General features: G+C 33.9%; 1 protein-coding gene across 1 annotated transcript; it reads right to left on the minus strand.

Moving 5' to 3' along the window:
* Positions 1-12,864: 12,864 nt before the first annotated feature.
* LOC149234916 (uncharacterized) lies at positions 12,865-13,497 on the minus strand. Its single transcript, XM_089368411.1, has one exon. The coding sequence runs from the start codon at positions 13,495-13,497 to the stop codon at positions 12,865-12,867; it is 633 nt and encodes a 210-aa protein (XP_089224537.1).
* Between the last annotated feature and the right edge of the window lie 3,186 nt (positions 13,498-16,683).

Raw genomic sequence — 16,683 nt, forward strand, 5'->3', positions numbered from 1 at the left:
GCTTGTCGCTATAATAAACATAAAAATGTTATAAATTGTGACGATGAACAAAATTCATTAAACAACTATACCAAAAAAGAATCATCTATAATCGTCCATAATAATATATTGGTCTTGATTGTAATTTTGTGGGACAGTCCCCTAGTCATTATATTCATTCTCTTTATTTCCAACTACATTCAACATATGAAATGATATGAATCACCATAATAAAAATAATAATTTAGCATAATAATAAAATAAATAAAAATGATAGAGTTATGTTCATTAATACCCATTTCTATCTCCATCGTTCCATGGTCATTGTCTTGATTTAATTCCATTCATCTCATCATTCCCTGTAATAGTCATCCAAAAATGTTATGAATAAGGAAATGAAATAAATTGAAAAATTATCAAGAGCAAAAATCAAAAAAATTATGTACCTGGTATGATAACTTCTTCCTCTCCTCCTTCTCCTCCTATTTCCATCTCTATACTTTTTTCAACATCATGAACACTATGTTGACTATTTTTTTGCTTCCCACTTTCATCATTTTTTGTTTTAGAATCTCCATCATTAATTATTTTAGTAAACACTTTGGATGTACCAATCAAACCATTTTATTCATGTTACAAAAATTACTAAAAAAATTGTTGAAACAATACACTTACCTTGGAAGGTTTTCGCGCTATTTATAGATGAAACAATAAGTTATTTTATCATCTTGATAGAACCTGGAGTAAACATATTAAACATTCAATCAAATACCAATTGTACTTCCTATTAAAACTTCAATAAAATACCAATACCAAAAAAAACATTAGTAATGCAACCTTTAAAAAGAAAGAAACACACACACACACACCTTTAACATTATTTTGATTGTTAATTTTATATTTTATATTTGTTCCTATAATAAAAATATACAACGAGGTAGTTACAAGAATTAGAGTTTGAAGAATAATAAGATAAACAATAAAACAAGTTATAAGTATCTGATATGGCATTATCTTCATATTTGTAACATTGCACGTCATCATCATCTTTGTTACCTTTCGCTGTCTCCAAATTAAACATATAAAATATTTTGAATTGTGAAAATAAATAGAATCATTAAATAATAAGGAAAACAAGTGGAGAAATTATAAGTACCTGATGTTATGTTTTGTTCTTTATGAAAGTTTTGTTTAACTTTCATTTGATCAATGTCTTGGTTCTCCTTGCTTGTCGCTATAATAAACATAAAAAATGTTATAAATTGTGACGATGAACAAAATTCATTAAACAACTATACAAAAAAAGAATCATCTATAATCGTCCATAATAATATTTTGGTCTTGATTGTAGTTTTGTGGGACAGTCCCTGGTCATTATATTCATTCTCTTTATTTCCAACTACAATCAACATATGAGATGATATGAATCACCATAAAAAAAAAAAAAAAATTAGCATAATAATAAAATAAATAAAAATGATAGAGTTATGTTGATTAATACCCATTTCTATCTCCATCATGCCATGGTCATTGCCTTGATTAATTCCATTCATCTCATAATTCCCTGTAATAGTCATCCAAAAATGTTATGAATAAGGAAATTAAATAAATTGAAAAATTATCAAGAGCAAAATCCAATAAAATTATGTACCTGGTATGATAACTTCTTCCTCTCCTCCTTCTCCTCCTATTTCCATCTCTATACTTTTTTCAACATCATGAGCACTATGTTGATTATTTTTTTGCTTCCCACTTTCATCATTCTCTGTTTTAGAATCTCCATCATTAATTATTTTAGTAAACACTTTGACAATTAAGAAATATGAACAAAAGATTATCCAAAGTATTATAAGAAAAAAGAATGAATTGTAGTACCTAAATTTTCAAAGAAGTTAATGGATCCTTGATTTGATAGTTGAAAATATTTGTAAGTATTTAACATGATTGTCCTTTGTGTCTCTGTTTGCACAACACATGAAATTCTTCTTCCATATGTACAACAGGCCTTGATTAAATTTGTCCCCGTATAAAGAGAAATGACCACTTTTGCATCACTACATTGTTGGTGTCTTTCCAATAAATCCATCCAGAAATCATAATCTCTCTCATTTTCATCGAATGCGTCAGAGTATTTGATAGCCTCCAAAATTTTTAATTCTGAAGTATAGAAATGTATAGTAAGAACTACATCATAACTATAATTGTTTTGGGAATTATATTCATAAATGCCACTAGTCATTTTATAGTTGAACTTGGAGTTCTTTATGGAAATTTCCAAAGACTGGCGTACATCATTACAAAACCAAATTTCTACTAAGAGAACTGTAGTAAAGTCATTCAACTCATTTTTTTCGATAAGAAATCGAAAGAATTCAATATAATATCCCTTGTGGAATTGTTCTTTTTTCAAAGCTAGTGTATCCAAAACAACAAGGTCAGTATGTAAAACTGGTTGCAACTGACATGGAAAAGAGTGCAAAAGTGTTGACAAAAGATCAGGGCCCCCAAAATGACAACCAAATTCAAAACTGTTGTCAACCTGTTGAGCAATTGTCGATCCATTTATTATTCTGTCAAGGACTCCACATGCTTGCTGAGAAAGGGACTCTATCTTTGTATTACATGTTCCTTTGACATAAGTAGACCCCTCCACCGTGTTGCAAAAATTGGTAAATATGATATCATTAATTTCATAATGCTCAAGAATGTTGAATGTGGTAAGAGTCATCTCATTCAAGTTCTGATCATGACTTTGACAATATGTTACCATTGCATCCAATATTGTTCTATTGGTTTTCAATTTAGAACAATAATCTTTTAATTTTGTGGCATTTGATGGATGATTATGTGGAATAGAAAACCAAATGGTTCAATCCAATAGCTTATCTGCTACTGAAGCAATTTCTTCCATGGTTAATCCCTGAAGGGGCCGAAGAGTAGCTGCTGTCAAACTGTGTAGACTATTTCTCTTGTAGTTCTCAAAATCAGGTTGGCTTGGAGAACACTTTAATGTGCCTAGTTGGTAACAGTTAAAAACAGTGTCCCATTTATCCCAAATAGGTTCCTAGAGATATAAGAGAATTTTTTTATCAGAAAAATTTGTAATTGGACAGTCGAAGAATGAGCACAACATTTCATCATCAACCTGATAAAATAAGAAATACAAACTAATAAGAATTCAATGTAAAAATGAAATTAAATAAGGTTTTACAAAATTATGAGAATTCATTATAAATATGAATAAAAATAACTTATATTATCAACTTTAGTCATTTATCTACAATAAAAATAGATACAATAATAAAATGTTAAATGTAAAAATAATTAAAATTACATACCTTGTCTTCAGCCGTCTTAGAACATCCAATCCTTGTTTTCTTTAATTTGTCATTGGAAATTAAGAAATGCCTTGCCGAGCGCACACAATCAATAAATGGAGTTTTGTAGAGCACATTATTTGCAGAATTTAATTGACAACAAATGCGGATCACCTCAGTGGGTTCAACTGATGGATGCAAGAATCGAGCATTACGTTTTTTATATTTTTTTTCGCTTCTGTAGATACATTATATTTAGGATTTGTTAAAATTTCTTTCGCTGCTTGAATGGTGTGTTGACCATCAACTATCCAAAAATTGATATTCTTGGAATTTAGATCTGTCTCATTTATAATTTTGATAGAGTTTACCAATGGATCAAACTCATTGATGTCAAATGGAATCCGAAGAGCATCAGGTAATGAGGTTTGAAATTTTTCTAAGAATGATTTCACTAATACTTGAACATTTAAATCATCTCGTGATCTTAATTTGAACACCTTAGGAGCTTCTATGCATCTTTCAACAGCCACTTTTCTACTAAAGGAGTTTGAAAATAGATAGCAATGCTTGAAGGCTTCATGAATCTCATCACATTGATTTGCAAGGTTTGTTGTCTCATATTCAACTTTCCTAGTTTTTTGAAATTCTGTAGTAGGCTTGAAATCACTTTCTGTTATGTTCTCCTCCAAATCAGATAAATATACTCTTCTCAAAGCAAGTAATTGAGAATCAAGTTTATCATCTGGTATTTTATCAAGAAATTTACCTTTTTGTTGTAAATGAAGAAGTACAGATGATGTTTTTTTACTTCTTACATAGCAATATCTCAGAACGGTGGCAATGCGTTTTAAAAGATCTGTGCAACTAGTTAGTCCAGATTTAGATAAGCTCTCATAGTTATCCAACTTTAACATTGAATTCTTTATCATATTTGTTGAATCAGTACTTGAAGCTTCAATCAAATCTGGTCTAAAATTTTTATACTCCACTTGACATGAAATTAATTTTACCTCATTTTCTTTAATCTTTTCCACTTGAAAGTCAATGTCATTTTCATTGCAAGCATAGCAATTAATTATTATTCCTAATATCTCTGGTTCTTTTCCATCTATTGATCCCAATAGATACATATCAGGAAACATATTCAGGGGAGCTTCCATTTGGATGTAAATGTCTTGCACAAACTCATATTTATTAGTTGTATTGTATTTTTTAATCATTTCAAAAGTAGAAGTAGAAGGTGTTATTGATACTGCCATTTGAGTTGAATAACTTTTCTTTTTCTTAAGTGATGGTTGTAACATTTTATTTGCTTTAGGGCCGACCAATTCTGCAAATAACAACAAAAAAAATATTTGCATGAATCAAATTGAAAATATAATTTTAAATATTGTCACATAATGTTCTTTTAAATATTGGAAAATCACATAATCTAACCATTTCTAAGAGAGTGTACATAAAATATAAAACCACATACCAGTTGAAGGAGGCATCATTTGTATATCACTTATTTTTTGTTTATTCTTCACTACTTTACTTCGAATTTTAGGCACACCAGATTCCACAGTTTCTAAAAAAAAAAAATTATTGACTACATAAAATACCAAATATTATTAAACAACCTTATAATACACGATTTCCATTTACATGCACAATAATAAATGAGTACATATTTTAATGCAAGTTTACTATATGACACCAAAAGTTATCACCTGGGTAAAATTGCTATGAAAAGAAACCACCTAATCCAACCATTTCTAAAAAAGTACAAAAAATATAAAACCACCATACCAGTTGAAGGAGGCCTCGTTTGTCTATCACTTGTTTTTCTTTTTCTCTTCACTACTTTACTTCTAATTTCACGCACACCAGTTTCCACAGTTTCTAGAAAAAAAAAGAATATGGAAGCCATGAAATACCAAATATTATTAAACAACCTTATAATACACGATTTCCATTTACACGCAAAATAATAAATAAGTACATATGTTATGCAAGTTTACTATATGATGCCAATAGTTATCACCTAGCTAAAATTGCTCGGGAAAAAAAAATTACCCATGTTGGTATGGGTTGTCCTCATTAAAAACCACTCCTAAGGCCATTTCCATGGTTTTTATTAATCAACAACCACTTATTAACATAATGTCTAACAATTGTAACAAAGTATAAACTAATTTAAAATTCTCATACCATTTAAAGAATTTGGTGTTGTGTTTCTTGAACTTCCTTTTTCCTTGGATGCTTCCTTTGAATTCTCACTAGCTTCATACTCCATGGTTTCTGAAAATAAAGTAAAATATTATTATCACATTCTTCATTTATTGAAGAAAATACGAATTTATAAATACTATAACTACTCGCATCATTGTATGTGTAACAAAATGAACAAGAACAATAACAAGTGTAGAACTCACAATAATAGCTATTCAAATGTAGAACATGTGTTAGATTTCCTCTTAGTGCAAACTCAAGCTCCTAGAAACATTGTAGGATGAGAAATCTAGCAAGTGTTGTATTTATGTCTACCATAAATACAAGTATGTTTCTAACAACAACATTGTAGAGTATAAGAATTCTAGATTGTGTAAAATTAACTTCCAACACAAACACAAGCACATTTTAATTTGAAAGAAATCTAACACATGTTATATTTCCTTCAAGCATAAACACAAGAACATAACAACATTGTAGGACTAAATAAGTCTAATGTGTGATAGATTAACAACATTGCAATGTAAAATAAAATGTAACATGTGTTAGATTTCCTTTTAGCGCAAACTCAAGCACATAGAAACATTGTAGAGTGAGAAATATAGTAAGTACTAGATTTATGTCTACCACAAATACAAGTACATTGCCAACAACAACATTGTAGAGTATAAGAAATCTAGCTTGTGTTAAATTTTCTTCCAAGACAAACACAAGAACATTTAAATTTGAAAAAAATCTAACACATGTTATATTTCCTTCTAGCACAAACACAAGAACTTAACAACATTGTAGGACTAAATAAGTCTAATGTGTGCTAGATTAACAATAGTGCAATGTAAAAAGAAAATCTAACATGTGTTAGATTTCCTTTTTGCACAAAATCAATCACATAGAAACATTGTAGAGTGAGAAATCTATCAAGTGCTAGATTTATGTCTACCACAGATATAACCACATTGCCAACAACAACATTGTAGAGTATAAGAAGTCTAGGTTGTGTTAAATTCTCTTCCAACACAAAGACAAGCAGATTTGAATTTGAAAGAAATATAACACATGTTATATTTCCTTCGAGCACAAACACAAGAACATAACAACATTGTAGGACTAAATAAGTCTAATGTGTACTAGATTAACAACATTGCAATGTAAAATAAAATCTAACATGTGTTAGATTTCCTTTTAGCACAAACATGAGCACATAGAAACATTGAAGGGTGAGAAATCTAGAAAGTGCTAGATTTATGTCTACCACAAATACAAGCATGTTGCCAACAACAACATTGTAGAGTATAAGAAATCTAGCTTGTGTTAAATTTTCTTCCAACACAAACACAAGAACATAACAAAATTTTAGGACTAAATAAGTCTAATGTGTTCTAGATTAACAACATTGCAATGGTAAAGAAAATCTAACATGTGTTAGATTTCCTTTTAGCGCAAACTCAAGCACATAGAAACATTGTAGATTGAGATATATAGTAAGTGTTAGATTTATGTCTACCACAAATACAAACACATTGCCAACACCAACACAAGCACATTTAAATTGAAAATAAATCTAACACATGCTATATTTCCTTCTAGCACAAACACAAGAACATAACAACATTGTAGGACTAAATAAGTCTAATGTGTGCTAGATTAACAACATTGCAATGTAAAAGAAAATCTAACATGTGTTAGATTTACTTTTAGTACAAATTCAAGCACATAGAAACATTATAGAGTGACAAATCTAGCAAGTGCTAAATTTATCTCTACCAGAAATACAAGCACGTTGCCAACAAAAACATTGTAGAGTATAAGAAATGTGGCTTGTGTTAATTTTTATTCAACACAAACACAAGCAAATTTAAATTTGAAACGAATCTAACACATGTTATATTTCGAGCACAAACCCAAGAACATAACAACATTGTAGTACTTAATAAGTTTAATGTGTGCTAGATTAACAACATTGCAATGTAAAAGAAAATCTAACATGTGTTAGATTTCCTTTTAGTGCAAACTCAAGGACATAGAAACATAGTAGATTGAGAAATATAGCAAGTGCTAGATTTATGTCTACCACAAATACAAGCACGTTTCCAACAACAACATTATAGAGTATAAGAAATCTGGCTTGTGTAAAATTTTCTTCCAACACAAAAACAAGCACATTTAAATTTGAAAGAAATCTAACACATGTCATATTTCCTTCTAGCACAAACACAAGAACATAACAACATTTTAGGACTAAATAGGTCTAATTTGTGCTAGATTAAAAACATTGCAATGTAAAAGAAAATATAACATGTGTTACATTTCCTTTTGGCACAAACTCCAGCACATAGAAACATTGTAGATTGAGAAATCTAGCAAGTGCTAGATTTATGTCTACCACAAATACAAGCACGTTGCCAACAACAACATTGTAGAGTATAAGAAATCTAGCTTGTTTAATTTTTCTTCCAACACAAACACAAGCACATTTAAATTTGAAATAAATCTAACACATGCTATATTTCCTTCTAGCCCAAAAAGAAATACATAACAACATTGTAGGACTAAATAAGTCTAGCGTGTGCTAGATTAACAATATTGCAATGTAAAAGAAAATCTAACATGTGTTAGATTTCCTTTTAAAGAAAACTCAAGCACGTAGAAACATTGTAGAGTGAGAAATTTAGCAAGTGCTAGATTTATGTCTACCACAAATACAAGTACGTTGCTAACAACAACATTGTAGAGTATAAGAAATCTAGCTTGTGTTAAATTTGTTTCCAACACAAACACAAGCACATTTAAATTTGAAAGAAATATAACACGTGCTATATTTCCTTCTATCACAACCACAAGTACATAACAACATTGTCGGACTAAATAAGTCTAATGTGTGCTAGATTAACAACATTGCAATGTAAAAGAAAATCTAACATGTGTTAGATTTCATTTTAGCGCAAACTCAAGCACATAGAAACATTGTAGAATGAGAAATCTAGCAAGTGTTAGATTTATGTATACCACAAATACAAGCAAGTTGCCAACAACAACATTGTAGTGTATAAGAATTATAAACTGTTTTAAATTTTCTTCCAACACAAATAAGCACATTCTAATTTGAAAGAAATATAACACATGTTATATTACCCTCAAGCAAAAACACAAGAACATAACAACATTGTAGGACTAAATAAGTCTAATGTGTGCTAAATTAACAACATTGCAATGTAAAATAAAATCTAACATGTGTTAGATTTCTTTTTAGCGCAAACTTGAGCACATAGAAACATTGTAAATTGAGAAATCTAGCAAGTGCTACATTTATGTCTACCACAAGTACAAGCACGTTGCCAACAACAACATTGTAGAGTATAAGAAATCTAGCTTGCGTTAAATTTTCTTCCAACAGAAACACAAACACATCTAAATTTGAAAGAAATCTAACACATGCTATATTTCCTTCTAGCACAAACACAAGAACGTAACAAAATATTAGGACTAAATAAGTCTAATGTGTGCTAGATTAACAACATTTCAATGTAAAAGAAAACCTAACATGTGTTAGATTTCCTTTTAGCGCAAACTCAAGCACATAGAAACATTGTAGAGTGAGAAATCTAGCAAGTTGTGATGGATTTCTCACACAAAACAATCTCATACTCATCTCCATATCCCTCCACTTACTCATCCCTATCAAGGAGATGCATATACATGTTTATAAACCACATCAAGTAAATTGTCTCTCTCACTCGTGTGAAATCCCGGGTCTTTGTAAGATTTCACAAACTCTGCAAATAGAACAAACTCTAACATTATCATCAAGAAATTAAATCCCCCTCTATGCTCACTAAATCTAGAGTTAAGATGGATGTAAACGAAAAGCATGCACCTTAGAAATTTGATCCCTTTGTAGGCTCAAAATAGTTCAGAAGATTTTAATTTGAGGGCTTATCTGATTCTTATCAATAATTTAGATAAAGAGTCTTACTTTTTAGTTAACAAATTTTTTTTCCCGAAATTGGAATCATGGTTAGACAGGTTCGGATCGCTACACAGAGGGCATAGACTATTCTGAAGCAGAAGCGATGGTTCGATAGACAACACAGCACACGAGAAATCACCTGAGGACAAGTTCGCTTGGAAGCAATAACAGGGAGCAAGCGACGAAGTGAGGAATACTTAGCATTGATGAATGAAGGAAGGGGGTGAGATATAGGAAGAAGCTGGAGAGTGGTGAGGTGGGAGAGGGACCAACCAGTCACGGGATGAAGGAGGGAATCCTGAGGGTAGACCAGAGAGATGTCCTAGAGGATCCATGAATCAGATCTGAGGAGACATCTGCCGGCAGATTTGATGAGATTGTCAAGCTTAATGAGTATTTTGTGGATTTCGTGTCCTTGCAATATCCTGCTACAGTAAGCAATCTTGTTGAAATCCCGAGCAAGATGATTCCAGTCGATTCTGTCAGTGCTTTTAGGCTTAACGCTGTTGAGTTTATTTGGAGTCATGGCAAAGGTTGGTAAGTCTCCTTAGAGTTGCAGCTTAGGGTGCCAACTGGCCTTCCACACGCACTGTTGGCGCAACCGTCAGCCCTCTTGTTAAGGTTACGAAGAATATGGTAGTATTGAATGTCATCCATTGCCTGATACAAAATTTGATTGTGTCTGTTAATTTGCTAAAGGAGAGTGTTGGGAGAGTCCTGCTGATTGACCATTACGCAGATGACAACAGAGGACACCGAATACCTTTGCCTTCTTTATCCTCAGTTTGCCTAACTGAGTTAGGCCCTGAAACAAAGCTAGTGCTTCAGCTCTATTATTTGAGACCTTCCCTAGACCCCACTCATAATGGAGGATGCACTCCTCATTGGCGTTGATAATCAGCCCCCCTGCTCCAGCTGTACCAAGATTTGATTTAGATGCCCCGTCGAAGAATAGATAGAAGCAGTTGCAGTTTTGTATCCAATTGGCGAACTCCTCTTCTTTTAATCTAACTTTCCATGAGCTAGCTTCTGCCTTTCTCTGTGCATCCCTCCTGCTACCTTCCTGTACATTATGATTTTTTTCCAGAATGTAACTTATGAAATCTCGCTCCTCCACACTATATCTTGTTGCATCTATCTTTCCAGTGGTGTTGATTGAGATAGTTTCCAGAGCAAGGATTATGGCTTTGTTGCAGGTTATTTGTGTAGTTGAGCTCTTGTCTTGGAAAATTTTTCGATTTCTAGCTAACCAGATACGCCATAGCAAGGTGTGAGGGAGAATGTTCCATACTCTCTTCACCAAGTTGCTTCTTTTTTCTTTCCAGGGGCAACATTTTCTCCATTTGTAGATTCTCTCCGCTATGGTATGCTGAGGTTCCCAAATTAAATTTCCAGTGGAAGACATCTTTTCCCAGCATTCAACAGCAAAAGGGCATTCTATGAATAGATGATGCATCGTTTCTTTGGCATTGCAACATGTGGGGCATCTGGATGGGCCATTGATGCCTCTTCTTTTTAGGTTCTCTGTTGTTAAGATTTTGCCTTTCAGCAGGAGCCATATAAAAAAATTTATTTTTGGGAGAGCCTCTGATCTCCAAACAATTTTCCAATGGTTCCACAAATTCATCTGAAAGGTGCTATTGCAAAGGTGTTGATGGCCTGCTCTGACTGTATAATTTGTTCCTGTTGAGTCCCAGCGAAAACCATCCCTTTCACCTTCCTTGATGGGAGCCTTGATGTGGAGGAGAGACTTCAGATAGCTGAGGCTGGGTTCTAAAGCGTTGGGGATTTCTGGGAAGGACAAAACAGTCCAGGCATGGGAATGAGGGTCCCAACTGGAAATTTGAGCCAGATGATGGATGCCTCTATTGTTAAGAAATTTGATGACGGGTATGGCCTCTTTATGCATGATCAATGGTTGTTGTCCCTGGATTTTGTCAGTTCCAAAGTTGATGCTGGCTCCCCCCCCTAGAACTTTCGAAATATTTTGAATCATAAGAGGTAGGGCTTTCTTGCATAACCTCCAGATTTTAGTGGAGTCTCTGTTGGGGATATTGGAGTCAAGGAGCTTCTGCCTTTGGAAGTTTAGATATTTGATCTCTACCACCTTTTTCCACCACGATGAGGGTCTTGTTATTAACCTCCATACTATTTTCGCTCTAAAGGCCAAATTTAAAGGCCAAATTTAAGAACTTTGGCGATCTAATACCAAGACCTCCTCTATCTTGGGTTTGGATTACATGCTTCCAACTAACTAAATTAAGCTTTCTTTTATCATTCTTCCCCCCTTGCCAAAGGAAGTGGCGAAGTGCAACCTCCAATTTATGGTGAAAAATGGCAGGAGCTTGATATAGAGAAAAACGGTAAAGGGGAAGGGAAGTGATACCTGATTTAAGGAGAATGAGCCAGCCTGCAGGGTTGAGCCACAATGTTCCCCATTGCTGCACTTTTCTCTTTACCTTGTCAATGATTCGTTCCAAGTTTAGCCTTCAAAGGGCCCAAGCTCATTGGCATGCCCAGATAGGAAAAGTGGGTCCATTCCAGCTTGCATGTGACACCAAATATGTTTGCAATGCTATGGATAACCTGATTTGAAGTGTTCCATTCATATATACAGCTTTTGAGCTGATTGACCAAGCCTCCACAGTACCCCATAGATTGGTCAAGGAGTTTCTTGAATTGCCTTGCTATTATGCTGGAGGCTCCCCCAATTAATAAGGTATCATCAGCAAACTGTGAGTGATTAATGTTTTTTGCTCCATTCCCGAATTTGATACCAGTTATAAGGCCCACTCTCCGATTGTGGTCCAAAGCTTGACTGAAGGATTCTGCCATGAGGATGAAGAGGTAGGGAGAGAGGAGACAACCCTGTCTGAGACCTCAGGAAGATTGGAATGCTTCACCTGGCCTACCGTTGATCAGGGGGGAGATCCATGGCCTAGAGATACAAGCTACAATAATATTAATGAAGGGAGATTCGAAGCCCATCTTTTTTATGACAACAATAAGGAAGGAATGCCTTACTCTATCGAAGGCATTCGCCAGATTGAGTTTTAGAACAAATCCTTTCTCTTTCCTGGATAAACTCGAGTGGATGGCTTCTTGGACAAGGAGAATGGAATCAGTGATATGTCTGTTGGGCAGGAAACCTCCTTGATTTTCAAAAATCAGGGAGGGAAGGAGGGGTTTGAGTCTCGTAGCTAAGATTTTGGATAGAATTTTGTAGGAGGAATTGCAGAGGGAAATGGGTCGGAATCTGGAAAAGGAAGAGCACCGATTTTCCTTAGGTATGAGGGCAAGAAAGGTGGAATTGGTGAATCCTCCTATTTTCCCTTTTCTTTGTGCCCATCGAATCATCTTTGTCAGGTCCTTTTTTATCAGAGTCTAGAACTCCCTGAAAAAACAGATGGGGAATCCGTCAGGCCCAAGCGCCTTATCAAGGTGTAGACTCCAGATTGCTCTTTTAATTTCCTCTTCTTCAATTTCCTTGCTAAGGTTGTCGTTCATCTCCTTACTGACTCCTTTGGGCAGATGCTGGAGCAAGTCGGAATAGTCTTCTGCCCCTTTGATTTCAGTTAGGAGGTCCCTGTAGTGCTTGGAGGCAGCCTTCCTTATGGTTTCTTGAGTGCTGTGCCGATTTCCTTCGCTGTCCAGGATTGTGTTTACATCGTTCCTGAGCTTTTGAGCAGTCGCCTGTTTGTGGAAGTAGCCTGTATTTTTGTCTCCTCCTTGAAGCCATAATTGTCTAGATTTTAAACGCCACTTGGTTTCTTCCTCCCTATTAATGTGACTCAGTTGTGCGTATAATACACTTTCTTGCTCCTTATTTTGCTGCGATAATCCATGCTCTTCGATCCTTGACTGCACACCTTCTAATTCATTCTTGACTTTCTTTTTGATCTCCTCTGGCTCCTGATAATTATCTTTGGCCCAATCTTTTAAAATCTGCTTGGTTCTTTTTAATTTGGTTTCCCAAATAAAGCATGGCGAACCTTCCACATGCTGGCTCCAGGTCATCTAAACAATTTCTCTGGCTACAGGAATCTGATTCCAAAGAGGGTTGTATTTAAATGGAATAGGGCCAAGAGGACAGTGGGTTTCCAAAGTTAGAGTGATGGGGTAGTGATCAGAGGCAGAGGTATTGAGAAATAGTGTAACAATTAAAGATATTTCCACCAGAGATTCAACTTTCCATTCAAGTGATATATGATAATTCTAGACTCTAAATTCGAAGAATAGTGTAACAATTAAAGATATTTCCTCATCTCTAGCAACCAGGTATTTTCTTCTTCCCTTTTCTTATTTTCGCCATTAAATATGGGGGCCTTAATTTTTCTTAGCTTTGCTTTTCTGCTCTTCTTCTAACTTCTCTAAGTGTTGAAAAAATATGGATATTATCAGATTCGATAGTAAAATAATCCCTTTTACTTGTTTTCCTAGCTGAGTGATAGTGTTGATAAGAAACAATTTTGGAGTGACTTGACCTTCCGATACCTCTCATCATAAACCATGCACTTTGCTCATAAGCTAATCTGGACTCAGTTTTCTATGTCAATTCACTCTAAATTTGTTTAAACTCTTAAATATTTGGTTTCTAATATGTTGTTTATCTTTTATCAGCTTCTCATTGTCATCTTTATAGTTGAGAAATTCCAATTTGAGATTTTTGATTGTTTCTTCCAAATCCCTACCCTTAGGTTGGTCCACTACATGATCATTAGTTTTTTTTAACATCATTCATGCTTATGTTTGTAACCCTAACTACTTCCTCTTCACTCTAAGGTCCTTGGGCATATTTTTGACTCCTATATGTTACTAGGAAATTTTCCCTGAAAATTTACTTATAGTGTTTCCTAAATATTTTGTTCAAATTGATCATTGACTTAAGAATTCTAGATTTTCCAGGTTGTCCTCTTCGTCAATTTCTTTGTATTGACTATCTACTTGTGTTATTCCAATCCCCAGGCTAAAATATATGACCTTTGAAATATTGTAACCTATTATGACATTTTAACATGTGAAGACTCTTGTAGATTTTCTTCAAAATTTTCCAAAAATTTAACCTTCAATTCAAATTTTTGGGTAGGAAGTTATAATCATCCTGAAATTGTCATTCTAATTATTTGTTTATATGCCCAATTCTTATTTGTGAGCTGTAACTTACGGTCTTTTTAAGTTTGCATAATTTTCGTCAAATTCTCCATACCGAGAAAATTCCAATTCTACCTACTTTCCTCAATGTTGTAACTATATTTCAAAATCTATAACTAATTTTCCTGTCAAAAGTACTTGTACTTCCATATTTTTACCTATTCCTTGTGATTCTCACTCTTCTCTTTAGGATTTCCTCGGTTCCTTATTGGAAGTAAACAAGCTTTTTGGCCTCTTTCTCCAACTAGCCAACATGCTAACTTCTTTCTGACCCCACACACAATTTCATATATTTTCATATATTGTTTTATTTAAGATATAAATATATATGTTTTTGTTTATATATTAATTGATTATATAAATATTATATCCAATTATTAATCTATATATAAATATGAAAATCATTTAAATAACATATAAACTTAACACTTATGGACCAAAGTATATCCCCTCTATGTAAATATTCATAAATAATAAATAAATATGAAACCCAACCCTCAATAGCTCACAGTTCTAGTGACAACCCAAAAGGGTCATACATATAACATATTTATGTTTTTAAATAAATTACACGGAGCCCACCACTTCTCTTTTCATATTGCATGAACGCAAAACAACATATATATATAACCCATCTTACAATATTTTAAATAAATTAATAAATGCATTATTGTTGACCCCACATAACCTCAAGGGTCCCTTCGGTTTATCGACCATTGGTAGTTTAAAATATCAAACAGTCGTTATGTTGGTTGATCTTAGATCTGATAGCTCATATCAACCCTATACAATTTCTAAAATCGTCCTTGGACATCGAATTGTTGGTCCATTAACAAGCTCCTCACAATCTAAACTAATATTCCAGGTTCCAAACTCCCTTAGCATGGTTCCAACTCGACATTGACAAAGGCCCTAACATCCAACGGTGGATACATGTTGAAAATGGATGGTCAAGACACAATGCGGACCCCCGCTCCCTCACTAATGTCATAGGGGTTCGTAATCAATGTTCCAACTCAGGGTTCTTCCCATTATATCTGACGACGTTTATGCAATTTGACATTGGTCATCCAATGGCCAATATCAAATATGACCGCCCCCCTCTCCCGTTAACAGCATAGTGGGAGGTCCATACTGTATTTTTTTATTACACTTGAAATTCTAATTCCCTGGTGAATTTTTTATGCTCACATTCCTTAGGACATTTGTCGAAGACTTAGCAGGAAACCTGTATTTTCCTTAATTTTCATCAAACTTTTTCCAATCAAGCCTAAAACCCATCAATTTTTTAACCAACAAATTCCAGGTCGGCACTGTTATACATCTGTATTGGCCTTAGCAATACAAGAAATGAAATCACAACAAGGTTCCACTGAATTACAGGAGGAATAGACTAATTGGGATCTCTAGTTAGCTGATTCTGTGAGATTATATGCTACAGGTGTTCAGTATCCAAACCAAAATGAACCTTCAGAGGCCAAGATTTTATGTGGAGTATACCTGCTTCCATGGTTTATCAATCATCCCTGCATTCCATTTGCATCGAGATTCTTCATTGGGAAATACAATAGCTTGTTTATGTTATTATTTCCACAAACCCCAAAAATCAGATTTATCCCCCCTCAAGCCCCCTAAAGAAGAAGAAACAAAAAACATGAACTACCTGCTACCAACTCAAACTATTAGTTGCTTCTAGTCTCCTTTATTATTAAATGTGTTTGTATTTTAATATATTGCGTAGACACAAACTTTTGAGAGCAATTACTTATCCAGATTTCATGTTTTTCATGATCTACTAGTATCACTCTGGCAGTTGGGTTCATAAACGTATGTTGTGGAAATGTATTCTGATCATATTCACTTTAGAAGTTGCATTCATGGTTGTTACCATGTTTTTCCATTGTCCAGTGACTGACAGCTTCCCTGGTCATCTCAATTTCAGCACTGTGATTGATACCAGCCTTGATCACAATTCATTGCAAGCTGCATTTTGGGTCTGAGTCAGCCATTCTTACTTGGATAACGTGTCTTTCTTATGTAAATATTTATGCT

The sequence above is a fragment of the Pinus tabuliformis genome, chromosome 8 (assembly GCF_031772625.1).
Source record: "Pinus tabuliformis cultivar Carrire ecotype Pingquan chromosome 8, CPIR1, whole genome shotgun sequence".
Lineage (NCBI taxonomy): Eukaryota > Viridiplantae > Streptophyta > Pinopsida > Pinales > Pinaceae > Pinus > Pinus tabuliformis.